At 44.3% G+C, this 27,303-nt stretch overlaps 1 protein-coding gene across 3 annotated transcripts in view; it reads left to right on the forward strand.

The window, feature by feature from the left end:
- The window catches only part of LOC126543739 (sodium/iodide cotransporter-like), a 57,134-nt gene that overhangs the window by 19,403 nt on the left and 10,428 nt on the right, over positions 1 to 27,303 (forward strand). For 2 of the 3 annotated variants that reach the window (XM_055062303.2, XM_050190844.3), the window contains exons 9-14: positions 3,224 to 3,312; positions 7,078 to 7,187; positions 11,203 to 11,270; positions 18,575 to 18,661; positions 20,323 to 20,507; positions 24,259 to 24,359. In XM_055062303.2, the coding sequence (XP_054918278.1) occupies positions 3,224 to 3,312; positions 7,078 to 7,187; positions 11,203 to 11,270; positions 18,575 to 18,661; positions 20,323 to 20,507; positions 24,259 to 24,359 (640 nt within the window). The remainder of the gene's footprint in view (positions 1 to 3,223; positions 3,313 to 7,077; positions 7,188 to 11,202; positions 11,271 to 18,574; positions 18,662 to 20,322; positions 20,508 to 24,258; positions 24,360 to 27,303) is intronic. The other variant, XM_050190845.3, reaches the window with a different exon arrangement.

The raw sequence follows: 27,303 nt of genomic DNA on the forward strand, positions 1-27,303 counted from the left end.
AAAGTGTACCTCCAATTCCCCGATTAAAGTTCATTTTTATGACTGTGCCTGGAGATCTAGCTTGGTTAGGTCAAATGGTATGTGGGGAGGAGCCGGCTTTTGGATATTCAATAACTACTATCGCCTCTCGGCCACCGGAATGAGCATTCGCGGCTTTATGTCAAATGTTCCTCAAGCTTTGTACAATAACTTTCATGAGTGTCTTGCTTAGAGAGGTACGGCATCGCCGTTCGATCATTGTTGTCCTGTAAAAAGCAGCAAAATGTATTTGTGATTGCCTTCACCAAAACTTGGGCCAAAGAAAATAAATTGAAGCAAAATTATGAGGCGAGAGACTTGGCCAGGACTCATTTTGAATGCGTAACCCAGCTCAAACGAAAAAGTAAAAAAAAAAGAACTGGCACTGTACTGTCGTTTTTTTTCTTCTCTTTTTTAACTGTGTTATTCCCGTGTTACGTGTTCTAAATAAATTGAACGTGAGGTAGCTGAGCTTCTAGTGCGCCGTTTTTCCGTGCTCTAGAAACGCAATTTTACCATAGCCAATTCCGCTCAGGCACACTAACACATTAATATGTGTTCTGCAAGCGTACGATACGTAATGCGGAAGTAGGAAATAAAGGTGGAACGCACTCTCGGCTTGCGGGATCTGACATTATGACAGGCCAAGGGGCCAAAACACGCATTATCTTAAGTGAAATCTCCTGCACTTCGTCTGAGAGTGGGGAATGAGTCATTTCGCAATCAGTGTTAAGCCGCAGATAAGCTGGGGGTAAAGAAATTTTGCCATAAGGAAGTGAAATCGCCAATACCGCCTAAGGCTCCTAAGTGTGCTAAAAGAGGTGCTTTCAGCCTTTATTTCTCCAATATGAGAGACATATCCGGTATCTACCTTGACGTAACGTTTCACTTTACTGAATTTTGATTCTAAGTTGTAGCTGGTTACAGTGTTTTTGTTCGTGAGTGGTGAGACAGCCATGCAATAACGTAGTGGCAGAGTGTAATAAAGGTTTACGGAGAAAAATTTAAGTTCATTCCAATAAAGGTTTTGGAAGCAGGTTTGAATCTACCGTAACGTTAAATACATACCAAAAGGGCACAAAACGCGAGACAATAGCTGGAAAAAATGGTAGGGAAGAAAGAATAGGTGAATTAACTCATGCATGAACAAGCAGTGAAAGGCTCGAGCCCACCCCAAAGTGAAGGCGTAGACCCGCGACAAAATTTAGGGAGACTTTGAAGCCCTCCATCGGTGGGAAGGCTCCACCTGCAGGTTATGCGCTCTTGCGCAAGCCTAACAATCTTTCAACCATTTTCATCAGCCCGACATGGAGTGATCATTTTTTTGGCAGCCACGTCGGATCACAGAGCATTCAGACTGGGGCATGTCCATTCAAGATGTGTTCTTCTAGGAAAATACAGGCCACTAAAATTATTTATACTTATTGGTATGGCCTGCTATATTATTCTGTCCAGTTGCTGAACGGCTATTATGAATACATTTATGCTACATGCGATTATGAATTGTAGTGTCCGCTAATGTAATGTTCGATGAGTCTTGTGCAGTTGTCTGGCAACTAACATGCATGATTAAAAATACTAAACTGGCCGATATATTTCCGTGCGTTCCCGTAGAACTTAAGGGAATTCAGTTGCATCCCTTTCTGTGATGTAATGGTTTGCTGAAGGCCTCCGGTTTTGTGCTAACCGTGCTTAGCGTTAGAAAATGTGCTTGACTAGACTTAAGAACACCCAGATTATTTGGAAATGGAAGGGGAGGGGGGGAGACGCCGAGACAGTTTGAAGGCCCTCTTGTCTGAGTTACCACACACCAGTTCGCGGTAGGAACCAGGACACCGAAGTGTAACATAAGGATTGCGTTGTGCAATAGAAAGGAATAACAGAAAATATTAAAAATAATAAACGAAACCCTGCCTGCTGCCCCTCAGTATTGCAGGTTGCAAACTAAGAAGAATGAGTTAAAAAGGATCGCACTGAAAAAATATTATATGTTGTAAAAATAGGGGGGGGGGGGGGGAGAGTCTACCATAGTCAGCGAAATCAAGTCCAGGAGAACTGGTGGCTGCGAGTTTTACTGAAATATATAATGTAAAAGAGAAACAATAGGCAACAGCAGTTCACCAAGCTGGCTGTTCTATTATGCCTCGTCTTCCTCTGATTCTTTCATTTTTGATTTTTTCTAATTTTTCCAGTTTCCACAGCCTACAGATGCCCTTACAATGTTATGTAACATAGCTTAGCACATAACCGAACTATAACAGGAGTCCTTCGCAGTACCGGGCTGTTCTTTTTCTATCCTTAGTGTATCCACCCACCCTCTCTCTATCTCATGTTTCTATTCCCTATTTCCCGTCTTCCAGAGTAGGGTAGCTAACCAGACGCATTTCTTGTTAACATCCCTGCTTCCTCTGTATAATTCCTCCTCCTCCTTTCCCCTCAGTGTTGCTGCTATTGCTTGTAGCGCAACGTGTAGTGGATGATTAGAGAGCAGTCCACACAAGCGAGATATGTGGATATTCTGTCAACATAATAACCTGCTCCTAGAATATCCTTGATGAGGGATGCTGAAGTGTTTGAAAATGCGTTTAAAATTAACAAGTTTTACGTGCCCAAATCGCCATCCGATTGCGAGGGATGCCACCGTTTAAAGTTGGATCACATGGGGCTCTTTAGCGGGCACCTAGCCACCGTGGCAGGGATTCGATCCCGCGACCTCGTGCTCGGCAGCCCATTACCATGGACACTAAGCACCCACGGGGGTAAAAATGTTTTTTTTTTTTGTTTTTGGTAAGATTTACAGATGATATTCTGTATAGGGTTGCGTTTTGAGAATATAACAGCGTCGTTATATATTTTTTGTACTTCCTACTCTGTGTAGGCTATCCAGCGCGCTATTTTGCTAGTGTTTTGGTACACTGCGCAACAATAACTTTTCGAAAGACTGATGTTAAATATCGACAGTGTCTCGCCATGAAATGTTTTAATGGTATGGGTGTGGAGGAATGTGCGTATGTATTTATGCTATAGACATTTGCGCAGTTTATTTATTCAATGAATGCACATCCGATGACAATACTTAGAACCTGATCTTGTTATATTAATTTCAATGTATAAATTCAGCTTGGTAGTGTGCATGATTCTCTAGAGCAATGAACTGTTTTAGTTACTAGGCAAATAAGGCAAATATACGCATACCTTCCACCAGATTGTTCCGCATTATATGATGAAGAGGCTTGCTGACTTGCCCATGCTCAGAGGCTTGTTTTTGGCCGGACTCGTCGGGGCCTCTACAAGGTAAGACCCCTGATTTGCACCAAAAAATGGCGTAAGGGCACGTTCTATTTACACTTTACTGCAGAGTCGCTGAGCTTGGCGTGCCATCCTAGTTATTTTGTAAGGCACTGGTGTCAAGTTGAAAATGAATTGAGGGATACCCGGGGCGACATTCTGCATGCGTCTATGCAGAACTTAGTGGTTTGCAAGGAGGCAAGGACCGTTTAGGGAAAAAACCATGCCCTAAAATTTTCTTTCTGCCCCAAACAGCATCATTCTATCAGAAAAAGAAGCTTTGTCACCTTAGGATGAAAATTTAGCGCGATTCCCAGTTCCATTTCCTTATTATAATACATACGAAAAAAAAAAATATGCGATAAGTGCTGGACCAATTGTAATTCAATTCGCAGCATTGATCGAGAAAGGTAAATTCTAGTAACGCTTTAAAGGAAAGTTTACATTTAGTAATTCAAAAATTTTTCAGGTCGAGTAATTCTAAATGCAGTTTTGTAATATGCATCTTCCTGAGTATCTCCAATGGACAGTTGCAATATAACAGTCTACAGCTTGAGGGAAACGATTACATTATGTAGGAGAGTTTTCCAAGAGTACTACTCACATATCACTTATATGGTTCGTAAGGTTGTATAATGCACCAGTCGTGTCCACTCTAAATGGATTGTTAAGTGCGGCTTACAAAATTCTTATCGAATTATTTTTGCTGCCATATTACAGAACTGCACACATGTTACGTGTTTTTGTAAAGATTTGCAAAAATTCAAGAATATTTGTCACATAGGCATGGGCCAAATTTTGAAAATAAATTGTTACATTTAAAGAGACTGACGACTGGGCACAACGTTTTATGAGACTTTAATGGAAATGAAATGACCATGATTTATATAGATAGAATGCAGCACGCAGATCGCGATGCAAGAAGTAATGAGCATTTGAAATTAGTGAAGAAAACTTCAAAAAGCATTAGGTGGCGCGAACTCGTGGTGGAGCATTGGTACTTGGGATGCAATATGTTAAATTACTTTACATACGCCGCCCGTTATAGAGTACTGCATACTTGTCGATTAAAATCGCAGTTCGTCTACTATTAGGTGTTTTGCGCTTTATTCTAGGACAGGAACTGCTGCCGACGGCGGCGCAAGGTGAACTGATGACGCAAGCAAACTCCTGCAGGTGGCGGCAGAGGGCGCGCTGATGACGTTCTGCTCATTATGAGCCGTTATCGCTTTCTAGCGCGTTGTCCGTGGGCTTCGAACTGTTATGAACCGTGATCAAACGCGTTCCGACGGCAGCTCTGGCGTGCCCGCGAGGGTCGTATCTGCGGCCTTATCTTGAAGAAGATCTGCGATGGGGACTGAGAGCGCCGACATCTGACAGCCGCGTCTGCTCTGTGTTCTCGCCGCTGAGTTTGCGTTGAAGAGAGACGCGCGTGCCTCAGCCTTGAAAGCGAGTATTAACAGCTTCGTGTGTTAAAATCAAATGACATTACGAGGTTTTAGCTGCCAAAATCATTATCTGATCATGTGACGCGCCGTAGTGGGTGACTCCGGATTAATTTTGACCACCTTGGATTCTGTAACGTGCACCCGAATCTAACTACACGGCTTTTTTTTTTTTTGCCTTTAGCCCCTATCAAAATGAGACAGCCCTGACCGGGATTTAATGCCGCTAGCTCATGCTTAGAAGCGCAACACCAAAGCCACTAAGCAACCACGGCGGGTAGTTCCGTGTGTTCTGCGTTCTCACCGCTTAGTTCGCGTTGAAGCGAGAGGCAGCACGAAGGTGAATTCTCACGCTACTGCGGGTTTTATCTTCAGAGGACCGTCTTACGGACGGACAGAGAGTTTTCTGGTCGGGTAAGCATAGAAATGCTTACGCATTTAAAGAATCCTCGCTAACCTTTCCATTGTATTGAAAAAAATGGGTGCCATAAAAATTGGTTGTCATTCGCATTAATATTATCGTTTACTTTCAGACGCAACAAACCTTGTGAAAATTTATGCAGCGGTTGTGGAGAAGAACAATTTCTACATTCCAATGAACTCATATGTGATGGTAGCAGCACACGAGCATTTTCTTAAGGTTGTTGTGTTCATACGTTGGAACCCCGGCACCAATAACTGAGTGACCTCACGAGGCTCAAACATTCAGCCCATTTGTGAATGCTCCCTGGCCTCAGAAGGGCTATTGTGAGTGCGGCCAATCTAAACAACAAGAGCTTGCCCCCTGCGTAGCCACTGTACTCTACCAACACGCGAAAAGTACGGTCGTCACGTGGTTGTGGTGCAGATGACCACCGCATATTGTACATTCCCGTTTGGTTACTCCTTGCAAACCGCTAGTTAGACACATTCCCCTGTGTTGATGTCCAAGTGGTTGCCTGTCCACTGTTGATGTCCAAGTGGTTGCCTCACTGCACTTGAGTGCTTGATCAGGACAGGACGAAGGTTCGTGTTCCTTGAAAGTGGAGCGAGACAGCCACCACTGGTGATAAGACTGTGACACCACATTAATGGTAGTCTTTTACCAGTGGTCCGGTGGTCTCCTGGTTAACGCGAAACGGCCACTTAGGGCCGAGTACGCCACTGTTGTTAAGAATCACAGCTCGGGATTGAGCTAATCTTAACTCATGTCCTATTTTTTCCATGTTCTTCTAATTATTCGCCAATGTAAATATGCCTTCTTTAAAAATATTCCGATTGACAGAACGCCTGCAATATCTCTTGATTTCAAGAGGGCGCGAAACTCCACGTTTTCGGACCGCCAGTTGCAACAAGCATAACGGGTATTAAAGCAGATAAACCGTCAAGATTTGATAAACCTGCAGTCATTCATGTCTTCACTAATGTCCAGAAGGGCCAATGAGAAACTAAGTCGTAAGGTGGTAATGAGATACCTACAATCTGTATATTGATGATGTAGAATTTAACAGAGCAGTTAAAAACAGTAAGTTTGAAGCCCTCCAAAAGCTGAAGTGTACGCTAAGTACTGACAATCCATATGCGGCACTGCAGCTAGATATCTGTGTTAAGCGCAGAACTTGAATGTTGCAGACAAATAACTCTCTGAGGTTTTTCCGCGGCTGCAGTGTATGATGGTTCTTTTAAGGTGGCAAAAAACACACACGCTGCTTCGTAAATTAAGGTTTGTATAGAAAACTGCAGTGTCTAACGGGTTAAAAGCCTGGAGTATCCAAATGAACAACTCGAAATCAAACCCTTAACTACCAACGGGTCAGTAATGTTTTTCTAGAAGACGACGTTGTGCTCCAAAGCATGAACGACATTTCAGTTGTCCTATAAGAATATAGGTATATTAGGCATTAGGATTGTGAAACCGGATATCTGTCGCGAGAGGTTCCTGTTCGTAGATGTCGCACTGCTAGTGCCTTATAATCACACGTGGCAGCATTCATTTGAACCAAATTTTTGAAGGATATCCGGGACTCCAAAATTCTTGTTAGGGTTAAATCTTGTGGAGTCAAATAATTTTTAGTAATAATGCTAGCTCTTAGATCAGCCGTGTTTTTGAGTTTCCCCAGGCTTTATAGCAAGTTCCTTGATGAACAAAAGAAGTTAGCTGCTGCAATCTATAGAAGAAGGAGGGGGATAATTGTCGTATAGATATGGCAAATGAGCTTATAATTGTCAGGATGCCAATAATTTTGTCAAGATGGTGGCACAAAACTTGTACACAAGACACTTTGAAAAAGCTATATCCCCTTGCAAAAATGATATAACATGTTTTCTTTACATTTCTCTTTTGCAGCACGATTTCCTCTATCGTGAACTCGCACGCCGCAATATTCTACGTCGATGTGGTCTCCCCGTACACCAAGATGAGTGAGAAGAAAGCCGTCATCGTAATGCGCCTTCTAGGTGCGTGCACAGCGTGCATAATGTTCTTGTGCAATGCAACTGTGCAGTTTTTTTTTCAAGTGATACGATTTCTTTTTATGTCTGAAAGAGTACTGTGTTGTTCTTTTGTGATATTTGGACAATTTGGAAGCTATGCGAAGCGTATTTCGTTGCGTTAGCATTGAGAATGCTAATATATTATTATTATTATTATTATTATTATTATTATTATTATTATTATTATTATTATTATTATTTACGTACGATACTGGAATTGTCTTTTCGAGGCCTCAGCAGGCGGGATTACGGTTGATTTATGTCATATTTATAGATTGAAGAAAGGAACCTGTACATATTGTTACGTATAAAGACGCACGGGAATCACTGTACCGGGTGTCCCATATAGCTTGAGCCAAACATTAAAAACATGCAAATGCCACGTAGCTAGAGAGAAGCAAGGTAATGTTATTAGCCGTCGCTTGGATATACTAAGATTAATTAGTCCTAAATAATTATCCAAATTCACGATCAATATATTCAGATGAAAAGTGTTAACGAGAATATTGCAGAGCAACATGGAAAACTCCCGACACATGCTACATAAAAGTGTTTTGGCGAGCGTGAACGTAGCCGCGAATACACGCAAAGTGCCTCGAGTGGCCAGTCGTGCGGCAATTTTGCATGTGTTTGCGGGATTCTTTCACGCTACCGAGCCGTCCGGAAGGATATTTGAGAGAGGACAGCCAGCACATCTTGTGGTGGTCGGTAACCGCACAGAAAGGTCGTCCGTATAGGTAGGGTCTGAATTTACCAACTGCCCAAACGAGGTAAAAACACTCGCGCTCTGTATTCGAATAATTGCGCTCAGTTGTTCTTAGGGGGCGGCTGTGTCCTGGTCTTCTGCGCCTTGCCTTTACTACTTCAAGCATGAACCAACTAGCCTAGGCAAGAGTTTTTCTTGACAGCGCTGATTTTTCCTGGGTCTGGCTGTACACTATCACCGTCTACGAGATGGCGACGCGCTGTGATTTGACGGTGGCCAGTGTTATATCTACACGAGTTCACCTGCAGTCCTGCCCGATGAATAACGCCGAGGACGGCTGCGGGAGAATTACAGAATGGTGGAGGAAAGTCTGCAGTGGGTAAAGATGGAGTTGGAAAACGTGGATGGACATCATGACGAGGAGCAGAGGAAACAGAGTAGATGTCCATATTGGCGACCTCCTGTAGGACGGCCGCTTGGATTAGGGGTATAGGAAGCAAAGGTAGGCCGAAGGACTTAGCTTCCAAGCTACTTGGCGAGGAATGCCTCGAGTATGGTTTCACAATAAAATATCTGAATATATATCCGAATATGTGCACTATAAAAATATCAAACTGTGTACATGTTTAACAAGGGGCCTGAATATACACATTTAAAGCGATAAATGTTTCTACATACTATAAATGAAGAAATAGAAATTATAATGTTTGGTACACTTGTTACCCTTTAGTTACACGCTGCTACACATAAAAAGAAAAGTACTCAACAATAACACAATCACTTTAGTTATAGATACGTTAAGTGGCAATGAAAATGAATGCGGATGAAAAATAACGTTCTTAATAATGTATTACATCATCTAATACGTTAATAAAATCAGATTGAGATATTGCATTAGTTATCGGCACAGCTGAATTGTTCCATGCGCGAACAACACCTGGGAAGAAAGGAAATTTCGAAGGCATCGTTATTACAATAGGGTTCACTCTATATAGGTGCTTATTAAATTATATGCGGGATGTAGACCTAAAGACGCATGCTAAGGATTCTATATTTAGTCTGTTACGGAAATATCTGGTGTAGGAATTTCATGCTAGCTCGTTTTGTTCGTAGCGGCAATGTTGCAAGTCTTGAAAGCATTAGAAGATGGTTAAATGAATCAGTACGCCTATAAGTTCTGTCAATGAACCGAATTACCTTTCTCAGGATATTTTCGAATTCAGTTATGTTACTTTTAGTGTGAAGGAGCCATACGACACCAGCATGCCAAATAACAGGTCTCACAGATGTGGTGTAAGCTAAAGTTTTGCTATTAGTTTGTGCCAGCCGGAGACACCTTTTAAGAATGAGCTGTTTTAGTAAGGCGCAGGAAGTGAAGTTGTTAACATGTGGTGTCCCGTTAAGGTCAGACATAATTGTTAAAGTAATATATTTGTGCGGTTGAACTCCAGTTATGGGGTTCTCATTGAGGAATGAAGGGTGTAGAAAAAATATGAAAGGTACTTTTTGTGGTTACTATGAAACAAGCTGTCTTGTTTATGTTAATGGTCATTCACAACTTTTAGCAGCGTTCAGCTATTTTTGCTAGTGCTGTTTATCGAGCCAGACGTGGTAGGCGTAATTACTTATTTCCCGGAAATGATACAGCCACATGTAAAAAGCCGAATTTTACAAATAATTACAATAAATTACAAAGCCATTTATAAAAATCATAACTGAGAGCGGTCCAATTATTGAGCCCTGCGGAACCCCAGATGTAACGGGCAGAAGATCACATTCTACGTTTTCGATGGCGAAAAATAGTGACCGGTGGTATACAATTTTTTTTTCCCATGGAGTGATTCACTTACAATCACAGTGGTAACTTTTGCGATTAGTTTAGTATGACAGACAGAAGCAACCGCGTTGCTGAAATCTAAGAAAATTAGGTCAGTTTGATTGTGGTCAATAATATTAAAGGCAATGTCGTGCGATGTCTCTGTTAACTCAATGATTGTTGATAGACCTCTTCAATAGCCATGTTGCATACGTGTTCACAAATTTTCTGCAAGAAATGCAGGTAAGTATTTTAAGATAGAGTGTTCCAATATTTTACATGATGCGCTGGTAAGCGAAATTGTCCTGTACTTAGATGGTATGTTACTATCCCCTGATATGCGAACCAGTACAATTCGAGGGATTTTCCAATCTTCAGTTAATTGTGAAGTCAAGAGTGAATAAGGCCAATAAATTTACTATTTCATGCAGTATATTTTGAGAAATCATTCAGGATGTTGTCGGGCCATTTGCTTTCTTCAAGTGGAGCGCAAGTGACTACATAAATATTTTTGAATCGTTAATGGTTATCAGATTGACATAGGAAAGGAACTCAATGATGGGAAGAAAAGTATGGCGTTATCTGCAGTAAAGATGAATCGAAAATGCTCGTTAAGAAAGTTGTTAGCGAGCGCCTCTTTTTTCTACTCGTGGACGATCTGGTCTACCTGCTGGGAATGATAGAAAGTTCCAAAACCGGTTAGAGTTGTCTTTGAGAAGGTCTGGCAATGTTTCATTGAAATACTTAAGCTTTGCAAGCTTAGCTTTTCACTTGAGTTCAGCAGCCCCGCTAAGTAGTTGTGATTTCTTGCGTGTAGCATCCCCCTTCATCATTTTTGTATTATGCCTGAACTGTTTTATTCTACGCTTCACTTGAAGCGCTTCGCGCATTATCCATGCCCTATTTTCCTGCGATATTTTGCTCTTTATCGGAATGTTATGGCACATACATTATATCGCTCGACAGGTCTATGATTCGAGGATTCGGCGCATTATCACAGGAGCCTATCCTGCTGGCAGCGCAAAGGGGTGGCTGCTGATACCAGTGCCGCATACGTCGTCTCGCAATGTTTTTTATGAGCAGCGCAGTGGTGTGATTTACCGAGGCTCGTCATACGAGTGGCGATGACTGTGCGGACGCGCTACGCGATGCTATAGATAAGGATGTTCTGTGAGGAGTTTCCATTACAAAGATATCGATGGAGAATCATTGAATGTTATATGAAGGTACCAATTAAACGGAATACAGTTGCTATAATATCGAGTTAATAATTACAGATACGGAGATCATGTTCATTGCATGATGAATCCTTACCAACTAGCTCAACTTTCTCTCGTTCTAATGTTCATTGCCTAGCGTTTGGAACGTCTTGCGTGGTTGTAATACCACTTCAACTTTTGGCAGTGATTTAGATTTTGCGCTAACTTTTCTCACACAAGCGAAATCCCTTGTTTCAGCTTTGACAAGCGGCATAACTATGACCTTGTGCGCAATAGCTGTGCCTTACCTCGGTACCGCAGCACGGGTACGTACGCCCTTTCCCTAAGCTCCACCTCCTCATTCCTGTCTTCCAGCTGCACAGCCCTACTGGACACATACTGTGTGCAAACGAGCGTGTGTAGCCAGTGACGCTCATACCTGCGCAACGAATGACTTAGGTGCCGTGTATTATTGTAAAAAATGCTATTGTTCCAAGCGGAGTGACACCGTTTGTTCAGTTATGAAAGACAATAATGTCCATAAAAGATGTGACAGAAAAGAAAGAGGCGCCATACACTGACAAGTGTAAGCTGCGTCTCCTTCAAAATAAAGCCATTTGAAATATTGTAAATGCGCCGCGACTAGAACACACTGAGCCGATCTTTAAGGCACTTGATATAACCCCCCTTCTACAGTTGTACGAACCATTACTCCTCCATGTAGTATAAAGCAAGCGAGATGAAAAATAACTGTTTGATGTTATAGCTGTCCACATTAAAACGCAAAGACCCTAAGCACTCCACACGAAATAGTTTGAAATGGTTTGTACCTGAGACACGTATACTAATATGGTCTTGAAATGTGCTACACTCTCCCGAATTTATTAAACAGACAATCTCAATGGGTGCACGTATAGCTAAACAATGGCAACATTGTTATCTTGTGTTTGTTATCTGAAATGCTTTCACGCTGCTTCTTTGTACGTTCTCGTGTAGCACTGCCAAGCCCCTTTAGGGTGTGTCAGCCTCGTCAAGCCTTCTCATTGTCTTTTTGCCGGCGCACCCGACATTCCGAATGATGTTAAATAAATATATTTTATTGTATTGTGTTGTAAGTATTCAAAATCACAACTCTGGAAAGACATTTCAAGCCTATCAAAGGCAACAGTCACTCGTGTGCACAGAAACATGTGCATTGTTTACATTTGTCCGGTTACCGCTTTGAGCCGTTAGTCACTGTTAGGGGGAAGTTATAGTCTTGCGTTTGCAGCGTGCCACACAGAGGCCAGCAAAGTCGCATACGTCACGTCGGCGACGTCACAATTGCTGAAAATAACCCTTTCCCCCACTTTCTCTATAGTTTGGTGCTTCGAACGTGAACGGCAGGAGAATGGTGATCAGCTGTTGCTGCAGCGCTTGCGCACAACAGTGCGGCCAGCTAGCACTTTTTCGTTTGACGAAAGCGCAAACTCTGCACGCGCTCTTCATTGTACCCGAACTGTAGGCCCGCACGCGGCCAGCCGGCCAAGCTCGCGCACTGTGGATTCTGTTCTAGCGGTTTTGGCGTGAACAGGACATGCTCTACAGGTTGTGTCCAAATCCATGGCTCACGCTGTGGCGCCTTCTCGATTTAAAATGCCGGTCTTAAAGTCTATGCTTTTGCTGGTGGAAGGCATGGACGCGATCACTGGAGCACGAAACTCGTCATAGACTTTGGTTTTTGGACACCACCTATTGCGACGCTGGTCGCGTAAAGGCACGCCTAACACCGCTGCTCAGCTAAAGTGTGCCAGACACAAAACTATGCAAGCGCCCACTTTTCGTCGGCGTAGAGGAGCTGAGCTGCTCATGGCGCGCGTCCAGGCTATGTCAAGGTATAACGTACACCTCCTAATGTTACCGCTCGGCAAAAGAAAACATATCCAAATTTTCTTGAATGGTGTCGAAAAGTATATACAGCCTCTGATCTAATAAGGTTGCCTGCGTGCGGCGAATGGCGCCGTACGCTCTTGAATATGCTTAATCGCAAGCGATTACACTCCCATGTGAAGTACTCGGGGATTGAAACGCGATGCTCAAAAAGTATGGTGGGGCGGTAAGGTCCGCGTGGCCGGCATTTTCTTGCGCCCCGGTGGGCGCTGGCGACATTGAACTGATGCATGGTTATGCCGCATGAAAGCGAGTCTTTTTGATGCATCGTGGCTGCATTCGGCCCGCCTCAACGTTCACCCAGTGCTCACCTGCGGCGCAAGAACCACCACTCACCCCACTTTCCGAGTATCGCGTGTTAATCGCTGAAGAATGCACACCGAGCCACGCACGTATAAGTAGCTGGTGCACTTCACCGGCAAATCGGATAATGACGGGACGCTTCTACCACGAAGCTGTTGCCTCGTGCCTGTAACCTGCGACAAATTACACAGCGGCACTGGAATCGCCGAACACTTCAACGCTTTGGTACTGAGTCATGGCGTTTCGATCGCCAAGACCGTAATTAACGTGCTCAAAGGACATACTCACGAATTTTATCAGGGAACGTCTACACATTCTTAAAGGCAATGATGTTGCTTACTTGGGCGAATTTGCCACAATAAAAGACTGCCTCTCAATGCAGCACGCGGCGTCTGCCACGCCTATGCCCGCACCTGGGTTTGACGCAAATGTAACTTTATCGCCCATCGAATGCAACAACCTTCTTGATCTCATCACTCAGTTTCACAGCTGCTTCTCATCCGTGTCAAAATCGAGGCAGACGCCGCTCACCAAGTACCGTATTTTCATCGAAGCCGACGCAAGACCTATTCGGCAGAATTCTAACTGCGTACCACTGAACGAGCGCGAGGCAATACAAAAATGAGTGAAGACGATGCTTGAGGATGGCGTTATTCGGCCATCTTAGATTGCTTGTACATCCAGCGCCTGTTGTAATGGTGAAAAAAATGGCAGTAGCATTCGCTTTCGCGTTGAGTATCGAAAACTATCACATGACGTTTACGCACTACAGCGTATCGATAATTTTATTGGACAGGCAAAGAAACAGTCGTTGCTTTTCGTCGATGAATCTGAAAAGTGGCTACTGGCAAACAGAAGTTGAGAGACAGCGTGAGAAGACCACTTTTGTGAAGCCCGACGGACTTTATGAATTTCAGGTGCTTTCCTTCAGTTTGTGTTCTGACTCAGCAACATCTCAATGGACACGGTATTTTCAGGCCTCAAATGGCAATCCTCCATTGTGTACCTTTACAACGTGATTCTCTGCTCCGCTGTTTTTGAGGAACACTTACCGAGATTGAAGACTGTCTTTGAAGCAATACACTAAGCTGATCTAACTTTGATATCTTTAAAGTGACATTTGGTTTTGAGCAACCTAAATTTCTCGGTCATTTCACTAGCCATCGAGGTGTCCGACCTGACCCTGATAAAATCGAGGCCATACCTAATTTTCCAACGCCATCTGAAAAAGAAAAGACAATGAGATGTTCCTAGGACATTGCGCTTACTAGCGGCGGTTTATTACGCAATTTTCGCCTATCGCGTGGCCATTACCACATCTCACGAGAGAATATGCCCGCTTCGTGTGGAACAACAACAAGCAATCGGCCTTTCGCGAGCTTCTTGCAGCGGCTGCAGACGCCTTCTGTGCTCACACACTTTGATGAAGACGCCCCAACAATTATTCATAGCGGCGTTAATAGTGCCGGCCTCGCTACAGTGCTTGTTCAGCTGCAGGACGGCACGAAAGGAGTGATTGCTTATGCCAGGAGGGTGCTATCAAGAATGGAGGTCAACTACTGCACTAAAGAAAAAGAATGCCTCGCAATACCATGGGCCATCCTGATATTTCGCCCATACTTGTACGGTCGCTCTTTCACAGTTGTAACTGATCATTGTGCACTTTGCTGGCCGACTAAATTAAAATATTGGGAAATATGACAATCGGGAAAGCCACGCACCTACGGCCGACGGTCTTTCTCGGTCTGCTGTTGAGACTGCAGTGCATGATGATGACGACAAGGTTTTTTTGGACATGGTAGACACTGTCGCTGTTGCACGTGACTAACGGGAGGACACAGAACTTGTTCCTCTTATTGATTCCTTAGAGGGATCCCAGGTTATTCGCCAAAGGGCTGCCTTCCATTTTGCTACGTTCTCCATAAAAAGAACTTTTCATCTAGTGGTAGCAGCGAACTGCTCGCCATTCTCGGCACTCTTAGGGAGGAAGTCCTACGTACCTGTCACAAGAAGCCCATCACTGGCCACTTAGGCTACACCCGCACATTGACAAGAATTAGGCTGAAGTACTGGACGAGACTTACGCCGTACGTTACACGTTAAGTTCAGACATGTCTAGATTGCCAGCGCCGCAAAGCTCCGCCCGTCAAGCCAGCTGGTCTGCTGCATCCTGTTCAAATACCAAAAGCTCTGTTCGCATAAATTGGCCGGAGCCTTTTAGGCTCATTTCCAATGTGTACTGTCAAATAGATGGATAATCGATGTCACATATTATCTCACTCGATACGACAAAACGGGTGCTTTCCAACGGGGAAGAGCCGACGAAGTAGCACAATTCTTTATCGAAGCTGTCGTTCTAAGGCATGGTGCTCCCGTAGCGGTCATAACAGACAGAAGTACTGCGTTCACGGCTGTGCTTCTGGATACTGTTTTGCGACTGAGTGGTACCATTCACCGAAGGGCAACAGCTTATCACCGCCAAGTCAGCGCGCTGACGGAACGCTTGAATAAGATTGTGGCAGACATGATGAGTATGTTCATCGACGTCAACCACAAGAACTGGAACGAGATTTCACCTTATGTTACATTTGCCTACAACACGGCTCGCCAAGAGACAACACGCGGGACACGTTTCAGCCTCGTTTACGGCCTGGAAGTTACGATAATGTTGAACGCAATGCTGCCACACGAGTGCGGTGATGATGAGACTGTTGCCGAGGAGTTTACAAAACGCGCAGAGGGAGCCAGGCAGCTTGCGCGTTTCCGAATCCAAAAACAAGAGGAATACGAGGCCAGACACTGCAGTCTTCGGTAAAGACCCGTCACGTACAACGTCGGCGACCAGGTGTGGGTCTGGAGCCCTATTCGTTGGCGGGGCCTATTTGAGAAGCTGCTGCAGAGACAGTTGGGACTGTACACAGTTTTGCGCCATATGAGTGATGTGAATTTTAAAGTTGTTCCCCACAGTCCTTGCTGTTCTATCCACCGGAGGCATCTGGCCGAGGTTGTGGACATGCTTTGTATGAAGCCATACTTTTCTTAGTGGCATCAACTTTGCACTTCCTCTGCACTGCCTTGGGAACGCGGCGCATCTGGACGATTTTTTTCAGAGCGGGCAAATGCGAAATCCTATATCGTCGCCGCGGGTATGTGCCTGGCCGTGAAAGCGACGCTGAGCTATCGCGCGGGTGACAAAACAGACGACAACGACGTCGCGTTGATTCTTCATATAAAGTGCTGTTATCCGTGCTGTACGCCCGGTTTCTCGTCTCCTGCTGGGACGTGACGAAATTGACGTGCTGTCCCTGCTACTTGTGTTTCTTGGAACAAGTTCGCTAATATAATAGTTCGATTAGGGACTCACAGTTTTTTAATTGTTTGCTTCTTGCAATACTTTCAGTGGCCATCGGCCGTGTGACATGTGTCCTTTGCCGCCATAGTGCTTACGTACAGTCCGGTGTGCGTAATTTATTTGGTCCAAGCGCTCTCAGCCCCATGAAAGTGCTCTTTTTCCTCTTCAATTCCCGGAAGGTTTTAGGCGATTTCAATGGCTTTTGTATTTCTCTGTGTCACTGTCACTGCTCTAACATATGTCCATCAATAATTTTCCCAGCTCGCGTCATGGTCCACACGCCTGCGCTTCCAATCATAGTTGGAATCAAATATAGCAGCAAAAAGATAATGCGCTGCTATTGCCTCATTTAGGGCACAAACGTCAGCAAGTGCATTACCACTAGTATTGCTGTTTTATTGTTGCTTGTTTTTGTTTCGTCTAGAGACAGATGTGTACCAGGTTAATTGAGGGCACCAAATATTCCACTCACCCTTTATCAATCCATCTTTTAAAATGACTTCTACAAGCGATAAGGCCTGAGTCGGTTGAATCGTTATGTCGTGGTCACGCAAGCTGGTGTAAAGCTTTCAAGCAGAATGAAGGAACATTTTCGTTGCTTACAGAACTACAAGAAGCTCCCTGACATTACTTACAAAGATGTATCCGTAGTAGCGAGGCCTTTTGTTGCACCATAAATGCTCAACAGAGATAAAGGCAGGCTTTGCCCGCGTTTTCCGAGAACGAGTTGTAACATTGCATTTAGGTTTGTACGTAATATATTACTAGTATCGTGCGGAAGAAGTTTGAAACGTCTGGGTCACAGGTAGTCTTGGGAGAAAATGAAAAAATACTCAATTTCTCCTGCTTTAGATGGATTATACGATGCGATTAACAAGTGTTCCCGCCTTTCTATGAGAAAAGGAAATTATCACCAAGGTACATACATTCGCCGGGAATAGAGCTATAGAAGTCGTGATTTAGGGCAACAGTTTAACGTAACAAAGCGAGCACATTCCATATTTCACTAATCGCATAGCACCAATAATCAAACCACTATCTGCTTAACGCACTTGTCTATTTCTTCCTGTTTATGTACACTAGAATGATTTCTACTACGGCTCTGCCCCTAATCTGCACTGAGATAATCTTGCCTTCAATGGAAGCGCGCAGAACTTTAACTTCTATCACTTTCTTGTTCTTTATCAATCAATTTTTAAAATTATATTACGGAATTCTGCACGACAAGTCAGTACAGATGGAATGACGTGACTATATTTGAGCTACGTTTCTTGTTGGGCTTGTGAGTTGTTCGTCGTACACGGGGAACAGCACCTAAACCCCAACACCACAGAACAGAGGAGTAGGTAGACGTTGCGTAAGCTGTGCACCTGCAGCCATATGCGAAAAAGCGCTGACATCAGAAAATACCGCCAATGCGCGATAGTCACATGCATGGTTCTGCGAGTGCACCTGTGTTCAAGCCATTAATTTCCGCTTGCGGCCTATTTGCGCTCCCTTCGCGTACCTGTACTTTTCCTATTTCGTTGCGACGATCAGTATGAAAACCTATCCACCTGCAAAACAAACATTTTGGCGAATGTACGGCGCTGTGTGTGCCCTTTGGGCACCTGTCGTCGACATCGAAATTTTGCACTTTTACCCCATAGGACAGTGAATGTATGTCACATTGTTTGACAGTATGATTAAGTTGTCCTTACTGATTTAAGAATACTCGCCATACGTGACAAGAGGCGGATACCCTAAGATTTGAGTCGGATTGCAAGATTAGTACTTTATTGTAGACTGGGCACATCTATTTCGACACTTTACCGTCCAGAGCACTCCGTAGGCCCTTCTACAAAATTTCTATCTCAGTTAGTCTGATGTCCACAAAGCTGTACTCGGGATATTGTGGTCTTTCCTTCACGTCTTCATAAGGTGTCAAGATCGTTTGCGGGATATGCGTGAAGCACCGGTCCTCTGCTTGAGTATTTAGACGAATGCAATTGATTGAGATGTCTTATTTCATGTCATAATCACTTCGTTTCTCGTTTCTACGGGCAGCTGTACATGTCGTTTTATTGCTCTGCGGCGGGACCATTCGCTGGACTGTTCCTGCTTGCTTTGTCATCACCATGGGTAAACTCAAAGGTTAGCAGAACTTTTAATAGTTTTGTAATGTTCATAGGTCTTTGTAGGTTCGTGTGTTTGGATCGACTAAAAAAGTACATTATTTTACAGGAAGGCACTGTGCAAGCTTGAATGAATAAAATAATACAATGGTTTTAAAATGTTGACAGCTATGACACGAATGATCAAGCTGACAAGCGAGAACTGCAGATGCCGGTTATGAACAAGTGTCTATTTACATTGTCATGTTCGGAGCGAGAGAAGGGATTTGATGGGTGCCTTTTCAATGTATAATGACAAAAAGAGCACATGCATAATATCTCGACTTCCTTTAGTTCTCGCTTCTTTTAACGGCCCCTAAGGCAAACGTTAATGAAGGTTTACAAATGTGACTGTCATTAAAGGGCACTGTAACACGGCGGTGGCTTGTTTTAAGAAGAAATAACTCAGCCGCAGTCTTTGTGCAAGCCAAGGCGGCAAGGGAAGTTGTCCTAATGTAAGTGCAGTTTTCAAAAAAATGAGTCGTTATACGGAGCTTAGAAATTCATCCTTATGCTCAATAAAAAAGTCGATATACGTAATTGAAAAGTCCCTAGCCATTTTATCACCGTACCCGCACCCGCCATAAGTAGCATACAGTTGTCTGTGAATGCCACTGTAGGTTTGTGAGTAGGGAGAGTCTGTGAGCACTGCAGCTGTGGGTGCCTTTTCAGATGGTAGTTGAAATCGGGTTAGATTTCAGAACGATATTATCGTAATATTTAAGTGCAGCGCAAGAGAATTGACTGCGACACTTTGCTTGCCTTGTTTACGGTTTGTTTCGGATGTTGGAACATGGCCAAGCTTTTATTCAGTTTCAGTTTCCAATCGTCGTATTTCTTGTACTTTTGGACACAAATTTAACTTTATTGCGCTCTGCAAACTTTATTCTTGGCTTGTAAAGGAAGTTGTTCTTGCGGCGTATAAACTCTCTCCTACTCCTCGGCGGCTTTTAATTTGCGCACGAAAACACACAGCCTTCTTGAATATCTGTAATGTGGAAAGCCGGGGGAGTTGGCGGTGAATAGTCATACCGTGTGGGTGAAGCTAATGCCACCGCCACGGTGGCATTAGCTGGCTGAATAAGCCCTTAACGCAAACAAGGAACTAGTTAGATGGAATTTAACCCATGAAAGCGAGTAATGCTCTAAGTGGCTAGGGTTCCACCCATGTCGTGGCAGAGGCGAAATATTGTATTACCTTTATGTATCAAAATCAGGGGACGCGACAGAGTTCTCGTTGATTTTCTTTGAATTGATTTAGTTTCGTTTCATTTGACATAACCAAATATTCTGATGTTGGATACGTTACCTGAAAATAATACCAACGGGAGGGGCAACATCCTACTAGTAAAGAAGGCCATACTTTTACAAAACTGTCGGGGCATATGGATGTGCAGTACGTCATGTCGTTTGTGCTCACCTCTGTTATAATGAATGCTAGTGCATACGTCGAAATCGTCCGAGTATAGAGTACTTGTGGTACGTTCAGTTGCAGCTTGATGGTATATTCTAGTGCGTACCAACTTTACTGCTCCACGCACACCAAGAACATCTATGATAGATTTCCTGTACGTAAGTTTTTTTTTGTTCTGGAACTTGATTGATAGGACGTCCATTGATCATAAGCACTGTACTTTCTAGGGCGTGGGCAGTGCGACAATGCTGGTCTGTTCGTTCCTGCTTTGGCATGCTATCGGAAGAAGCCTCTCGGATATAGCACCACCACCGTTGCTTCCAAAGACGCTCGACCGGTGCCCGTTGCCATTAAACGTTAGTGACTGGACTGGAATACCTTCAGCTGGAACTGACATTCAGCCGGTTACAAGGTTTGTTTAGTTCACACATCACTGCGTACACTACCGGCAGAAAATTTCTTACCAGTGACCGTTTTTGGTGCGTCAACGGTTGGGTACAACTGGGTGTAGTAAAGCCCATACTTTCTGCCCTTATCTCACCATGACTGTGTAGCCAAGGAAGCTAAGTTATAAAAAATGAGTAACTATGTCGGAAAATAAAGCATGAACTTGGGAAGAACTGGAAAAAAGACATGCTGAACAACTGAGTTTACAAAAAATTTGCGAACTACAATTCCGGCATCACTCACGAAAACAGTGTCTGTAGCGTTGCTCATGCCTTGGGGAATTCACGCCTAATATGTTTGCAACAGCTAGCAACACCTTGCACGGATCCTTAGACTACTCAAAACACAATTTCAGCTACGCTCTTCTAGGAAATGTTCTCCAGACCTTGGCTGAACGTGGGATTCGAGTCACAATAACAAATTTATTGGCACGGACAACGTTGCCGCGAATAAATCGATGTTTTGGCGAGTTCACAGAAGCCGGCCAGGTGTTTTCATATCTCATGAGGTGTTATAAGCATCATATTGTCTAAACTTGTGTCAATAGCAACATTTACTCGAATTGTACTATGCAGGTACAATATGAGTATAGAAATTTACTTTTTCCGAATGCTAAGCAGTGAAGCAGCTGAAAAAGCAATCGTAGCCATCGTGGAGCAGTCGCGGAAGAATAATTAAGCCCCGTACCTTAACTGTGTTTAGACATGGAAAATTCAAACAGGTGTGCCTAGGCGAAGCAAGCGACCATGAAGGCGGGAGAAACAGGATGTGTTTCTTTTTTATTTAGTTTTATGTAGGAAAACGCGCAGCACTCCAACGAAGTCGGGGTTTCCGGTCGGGATAGCTCCACATGCACATGGAAACGGTGTGATTATAGGCAAGGCAATTATATCTCGAATCGTAGATTTGCCGAAGCACGTCCGGGCACCTACAGTCAGTGTTCCGCGTTGCCGCTTTGTTCCCCCGCAAAAGTAAAACGCTGTCCTTCCGGTAGCATCTATTTATATGAGTAGCGTTGGTGTGTTTCGTAGAGCACGCGCATCTGACATGTTTTCAGCGTCAACGATGTTCGTTTTACTGCGATGCCAATTAAATGGACACTTCAGGCGCGTTTTTGCCATCGCCGTGTTGTTCCGTAGGCAGTCTAAGGGCGATAACAGCACCGTCACGCGCTGTGTGCTGTATGTGCGAGCGAAAACAAGCGTGGGAAGCCGACGATCGGGGCTCAATATGGCGCGCGCGAAGGAGGAAAGCGGTGAGCAAACGCACCGACCTCCTCTGTCGCGCGAAAGGCCGCGCGAGAAGGGAACGGAGACAGGGGGGCAGCGTTATGTTCCGGCAGCAACTGCGCACTTCGTGACCGGGCACAAGTGGCGCAACGGGAACTGACGATCGCGGCTCAATCTCGCGGGCCATATGTATGAAGGAAAGCAGGGAGGTAGCGCGGGAGGGAGGGGAGCGGCTTATACCATTGCGCGCGCTGCGTTCCCGCCGCTCTTGCGTTGACTCAATAGACCGCACGAAGGTCACTTCGCACGCTGTTGCTGGAGCGCTTGCTCAAACCAGTGTTCTGACAGCGAGGCTCCGCGCTCCTCCAGTGTGATGTTTTCATGTTGATGCGCGCGGACACCATGCTTGTCAATTTACTTAGTAAGAGAATGTTCCCCCATGTTTATGCGACCGATAAAGCTATTATCCTTAATTCGTACAGCTATCCGCTGATTTTCTATTGCACTGAAAGCTTCGCCTTTCAGGCGATACTGCGACTTCTTTTCTGTAGCTGCTTAAAAGCACAATGAGAATGTGTTTGTGTGTGTGTGTGTCGGAGAGAGAGAGAGGCAGAGAGAGCAAGGCATAAAGATGAAAAATTTGGGAGGACGCTTAAGTTTCGCCTTTTATAGCCGAACGAGGTAGCATTCAAAGATCACCGACTGTTTCTCACGCTTCCCGGAACTGCAGTTTACGTAATCGTTATGTTTTCCTGGAAACGCTGGCGGCGAACGCTACGCACGCAAGAGAGCTTCCTGCTTTTTGTGTTTTTTTTTTTTTGTTGATGCTGTTACAAGCAACGTATACTCCGTTCCATGCATAGCAGTCAATGCTGCGGAAGCAACGCAAGACGTTCGGTCAAGAAATGTTATCACTTCGCGTGTTTCGTGTATGCTTGACTGGGCGTTCCGTCCATGCTTCGCTGCATGCCAACAGAGTCCGCTCGCGCAAGTAGGCACACGAGGCTCCGGGAGAGTGGTTGTAATTAAAAACCCGAAAAGAACAACAAAAAATAAAAATGATCTCAAACGACGCATTAGCAGCCGCATACCACAGTGTGTTTGTTTCTAAGGATTAAAACTTGTTTCTTTCCATACTGAGCCTACATTAAAAACAGTTGGTTACAATTGCGGTAGAAAAACACCGAATTCTATCCAAGTGCGAACGAAGCACCCACAAGAATTCTCTCTAGCCTCCGCAGCGTTGACTGATATTTATGGAATCTAGTGGGTCGCACCGCTCCTGCTAAGATAGACCATGAATCTCAGCTGGAAAAGGGGCTTGCGTTTGAGTTTCCGCGTAACAATACTATGTTTTCAAGCAGAAAATTACAATATGAGTATATCATGTCTGTACGTTGTGTGTAAGACATACTTTACAAATTTTCTGGTGCATTTTAATTTGAGAAATTGAATTAGTTCAGTAACGCCTATGCGGCACGCGGATGGCCTTCGCGGTTCGCGATTCGTGGTTAGGGATGATTTTCTCGGCCGCAGACACCAACGCCGACGTCGATGCCGACACCGACGCCAGATTTTCTGTGATAAGGGGCCCTTAACGCTGTCGCATCAAATCGTCCGTATGAGAACTCCATGCCGGGCCTGGCACGTGGCATTTGACTAAAGAACGGCCCGCTTTTTCACCTGCTTTGTTTGAGTACTCCTTGGCAAAAGTTGAACATGAGAATCCCAAGTGCATCGCATCATCACCATCACCTGACACGGCGTCATGCCTGTTATAGGTGAGGCATGCTTATCACACACACAAAAAAATAAGGCAATGGCCATGCGTTAGTTCTGGAGGACAATGTTTTGGAGGACAATGTTTCCCGGTTAAGAAATGAGAGACTGATGCATCATGTACGCGACCCTTTTTGTAGTAAATCGTTGCCAAAGTCATCTCTGAATGTTGCCGGAGTGCCTGAGTGCAGTGGGAAGGTTATATATAAGAACAGCTTTACCTAAAATATTCTTAGAATGTGCAAATGTAAAGCTTCTTAGTTCCATGAAAAATCTTCCATATAAAACATTCTGCCCAATCTTGCAGCGAAAGAAACTAACGTTTTCAGTATGGCTGTAAAGCCTCTGATCTGCGTCAGTGGTATGCCTGAGAACCCCACCGCGGACATGCACTTTTTATTTCCCTTTGGATTGTTGCTGTTACTGCGTGATTGCATCTTAAATATTTTCTCTTTGTTTTGTCGAAATATCGCACCGTATTGTTTTGTATAAGTACAAAGACTTTATACAAATGCCACGTTAAAGCTATTCAGTATCACGAATGAAAGGAATTCGATGACATCACGGCAAGTATGGAGAAAAGTTCATCAGAACGAAAGCCTGGTGCTTTTGTCCACCTCTTCCATGTGTGCCTTATGATGTATATGATGCACCACTTGAGTGTTCGACTGCACTTAACATTACTATACCACATGTCGTAAAATGCAGTTCGTCTGTGTTCCCACTGTACCTGGTGTCCTTTTACTGGATATCCTTCATTGGTGCCCTATCGACAATCGTCTTGGGAAGTGCTGCAAGCCTCCTGACTGGTGAGTTCCAAGCATGAATTCTGTTCCCGGGCATAGATATGATCGCAACGTTGGAGCAAGAATAAAATTTACTTAATGCGCCGCGACTCATATTTATGGAGATCAAATAGGTGGCCTCACTACCAGGAATCAAGTTCATACAACTGCATACCTAGCTATCATACTGTGCACTGAAAAAAAAATATTTTTGACTCGCCGGTTTCGCCATATTATTACGCGAAAACCGGAAAAGACAACTTGCAGCATATTTACATGTGAAGGCCTTCAAGACACCAATGTGAAAAACCTGCTCACTTTGAGAGCCTAGAGGCACCTCGTGGACTTTCTGGCGTTGCCTGGTTCTTTGAGCATCTGTGGTTTGGTAATATTAGACAGCTTTAGTATACCGCAAAGCAGCATAGGCAAGGAGCTAGCGTTAGCGTTTCGTGATCCACGCTGTACATGCGTTGTACCTAAACGGTGCCAGATCTCTTACGTACGTACATTTCTTCAACCTAGTGCGACAATGCAGTACAAGCTGCGGTCAATGAAGAACACTGTTCTCCCGCACCACGAGGTGGCTCGCCTGCTCAACATCGAACGGTGCTATTATGCGCTCTCTCATTCGCAGAAACACACATTTTGATATCTTTAAATTTTACTGCAGCATCGAAATATTAGGAAAGTGCGAGGGTTAGCCATGTCTGAGTTGCCAGCCTAGTTATGTCACATTTTGGTCATAGGAATAACGTACAGCCGACGTTTGTAGGGCCTGTTTTACAGGTCCTGCAGCATCCTTCTGTAGGGCTCCATGGTGGGTCGCTGGCGTTGCTGCCGCAAATACACACTCACTTATGATTAGTTCGTTCCCCCCAGTACCTGATTGCTCCCTGAAGAGAGGACGTAGCGATGAAGGCTGAAAATTTTTTGATCGCCAAAAATAAACCTGCACCCGATTTCATTTTATCCACTCTGAAAAACAGGAAAAACAAGCACGAACAATCTCACCTTTTGCTTTTACAATATCCGGAACTGTGGCACTTGGACCAGACTATAAAGCGTCAAAGATGGCTAGCGGCGATTTCACTTTGGAAATCCGCGATAAAAAGCAACACGAGAAACTGCATAAATTAGTATCATTTGGAGATGTCCCAGTGACAGTGACCCCGTCCCGCACGATGAATATCACCCATGGTGTTGTTTTCAGTAGGTACCTCATAGAGCTCACAGAAGTTGAACTATTAGAAGGCTAGAGCGAACAAAACGTAATAAATGTTACGAAAATTCTGCTAAAGTGCGACGGAAAAGAGATCAAAACAAAGCATCGGATACCGTTCGTTCAAGTGTGTTCCCTGAGAGTATTGGGAAAGGGTATGTCAAGATTCGAGTCAGGCCATATATCTCATACTGTATGAGGTGTTTCAAATGCCACCGATTTGGTCACAGTTCACAGAACTGCGGGGCCGCCATACTTGTTCTAAATGCACTACTCATAAGCGCTACTGTGAATCGTGGGAAAATTCTCTCCACTGAGGGAACTGTGATGGAGAGCACGCGGTGTATTCGCGGTCGTGCCTGTCATGGAAAAAAGAAAACGAAATTGCGACAAAAACAAATTATGGGGTTTTACGTGGCAGGACCAGAAATTGTGACAGTCAAAGTAAATAAGAAAGCACACAGGCGGGTGCAATACCTGTCTAAGGTCAGTTTTGTCGAAGTGACGCGGCATGGGTCAGCGCAACAATGGCTCCCGTGTCTGTGCGGCCCGCACACAGTGAGCCGCCAGTGAAGTCATCCGTCCTCTTGGCGGCTATAGCTAGCACTGCTCCGCCATCACAGAAAATGGGGCCATCGACTTCCGGATTGGCGACTTCCAGGGTTTCGTCTCCCGAGGCGAGGCCTTCAAGCCAAACAAACTGCTCGAAAGAGCGGGTGTCCAGCGCCTCAGAAGAGGTGGACAGAACACCCATTCAGATGGCGCAAATCTCTTTATTGCTCCAAAAACGAGAAAGCTGGCATCACAGCGCCGGAAAGGGTGCTGTAACAGGCAGCACAAGAACCACATTCGCTTATGGACACACAAATACCACACTGGGATGTCAGAAGTACACACCACAACCTAGGGGACATCAAATAACTCCTATATAAGTATAATACAAAGGTGCTGTGTGTTCAACGGACGCACTTAAAGCGTATGCAAAGAAATTTACTCCGAGAGTATGATATTTTTCGTAACGACGCGGATGACACTATCATGTCATCTCGCGGTGTGGCTATCAATGTCAATAGAGGTATTGCCTACCGGGAATTAAAATTCACACGCACCTAGAGGCAGTTGCTGCCCGAGGGGTGTTGTTTGACAAGGTAGTCACTATCAGCTCTGTTTACATCCCCCCTAATTATCAATTTAATAAAACGAAATTTTGAAACTACATCGATGAACTTCCGGTGCAATACACAGTTGTCGGATATCTAAACGCACATAAGACTCTCGCTGTGATGCAAGAGGAGGCCTAATAGAGAAGATCTCATTCTCTTCAAGTGCCCGCTTGCTTAAGAAGAAAGAACCAACATTCTACAGCCCTATACACAAAACATTTTCTTCTATTGACTGGCGGTTTCGTTAACTATGCGGTTTCTTTAACTAAAGCATCTGCCCTGGGACGATGTCCATGTACTTCATATAGACGATACAGTAGAATACTTAACAATGTTTGCGATTGATGCTGCATCCCTATGCATTCCTAAGCAAACTGGTCGCCTTCGAAACGATGTATTCTGTGGTAGGATGACGAGTGTAACGAAGCGCGGAAGAAGCAAAACCGGGCTTAGAATCTCCTACGTAACCCCCCAACCACAGAGAACCTAATTAACTTCAACGCAATTAAGTAACAAGGCAGAAGAACAGGCCGCCGTACTAGAAAGAAAAGTTGGCAAAACTACTAAGTAGTATCACTTATACAGA

Source organism: Dermacentor andersoni, chromosome 10 (assembly GCF_023375885.2).
Source record: "Dermacentor andersoni chromosome 10, qqDerAnde1_hic_scaffold, whole genome shotgun sequence".
Taxonomy (NCBI): Eukaryota; Metazoa; Arthropoda; class Arachnida; order Ixodida; family Ixodidae; genus Dermacentor; species Dermacentor andersoni.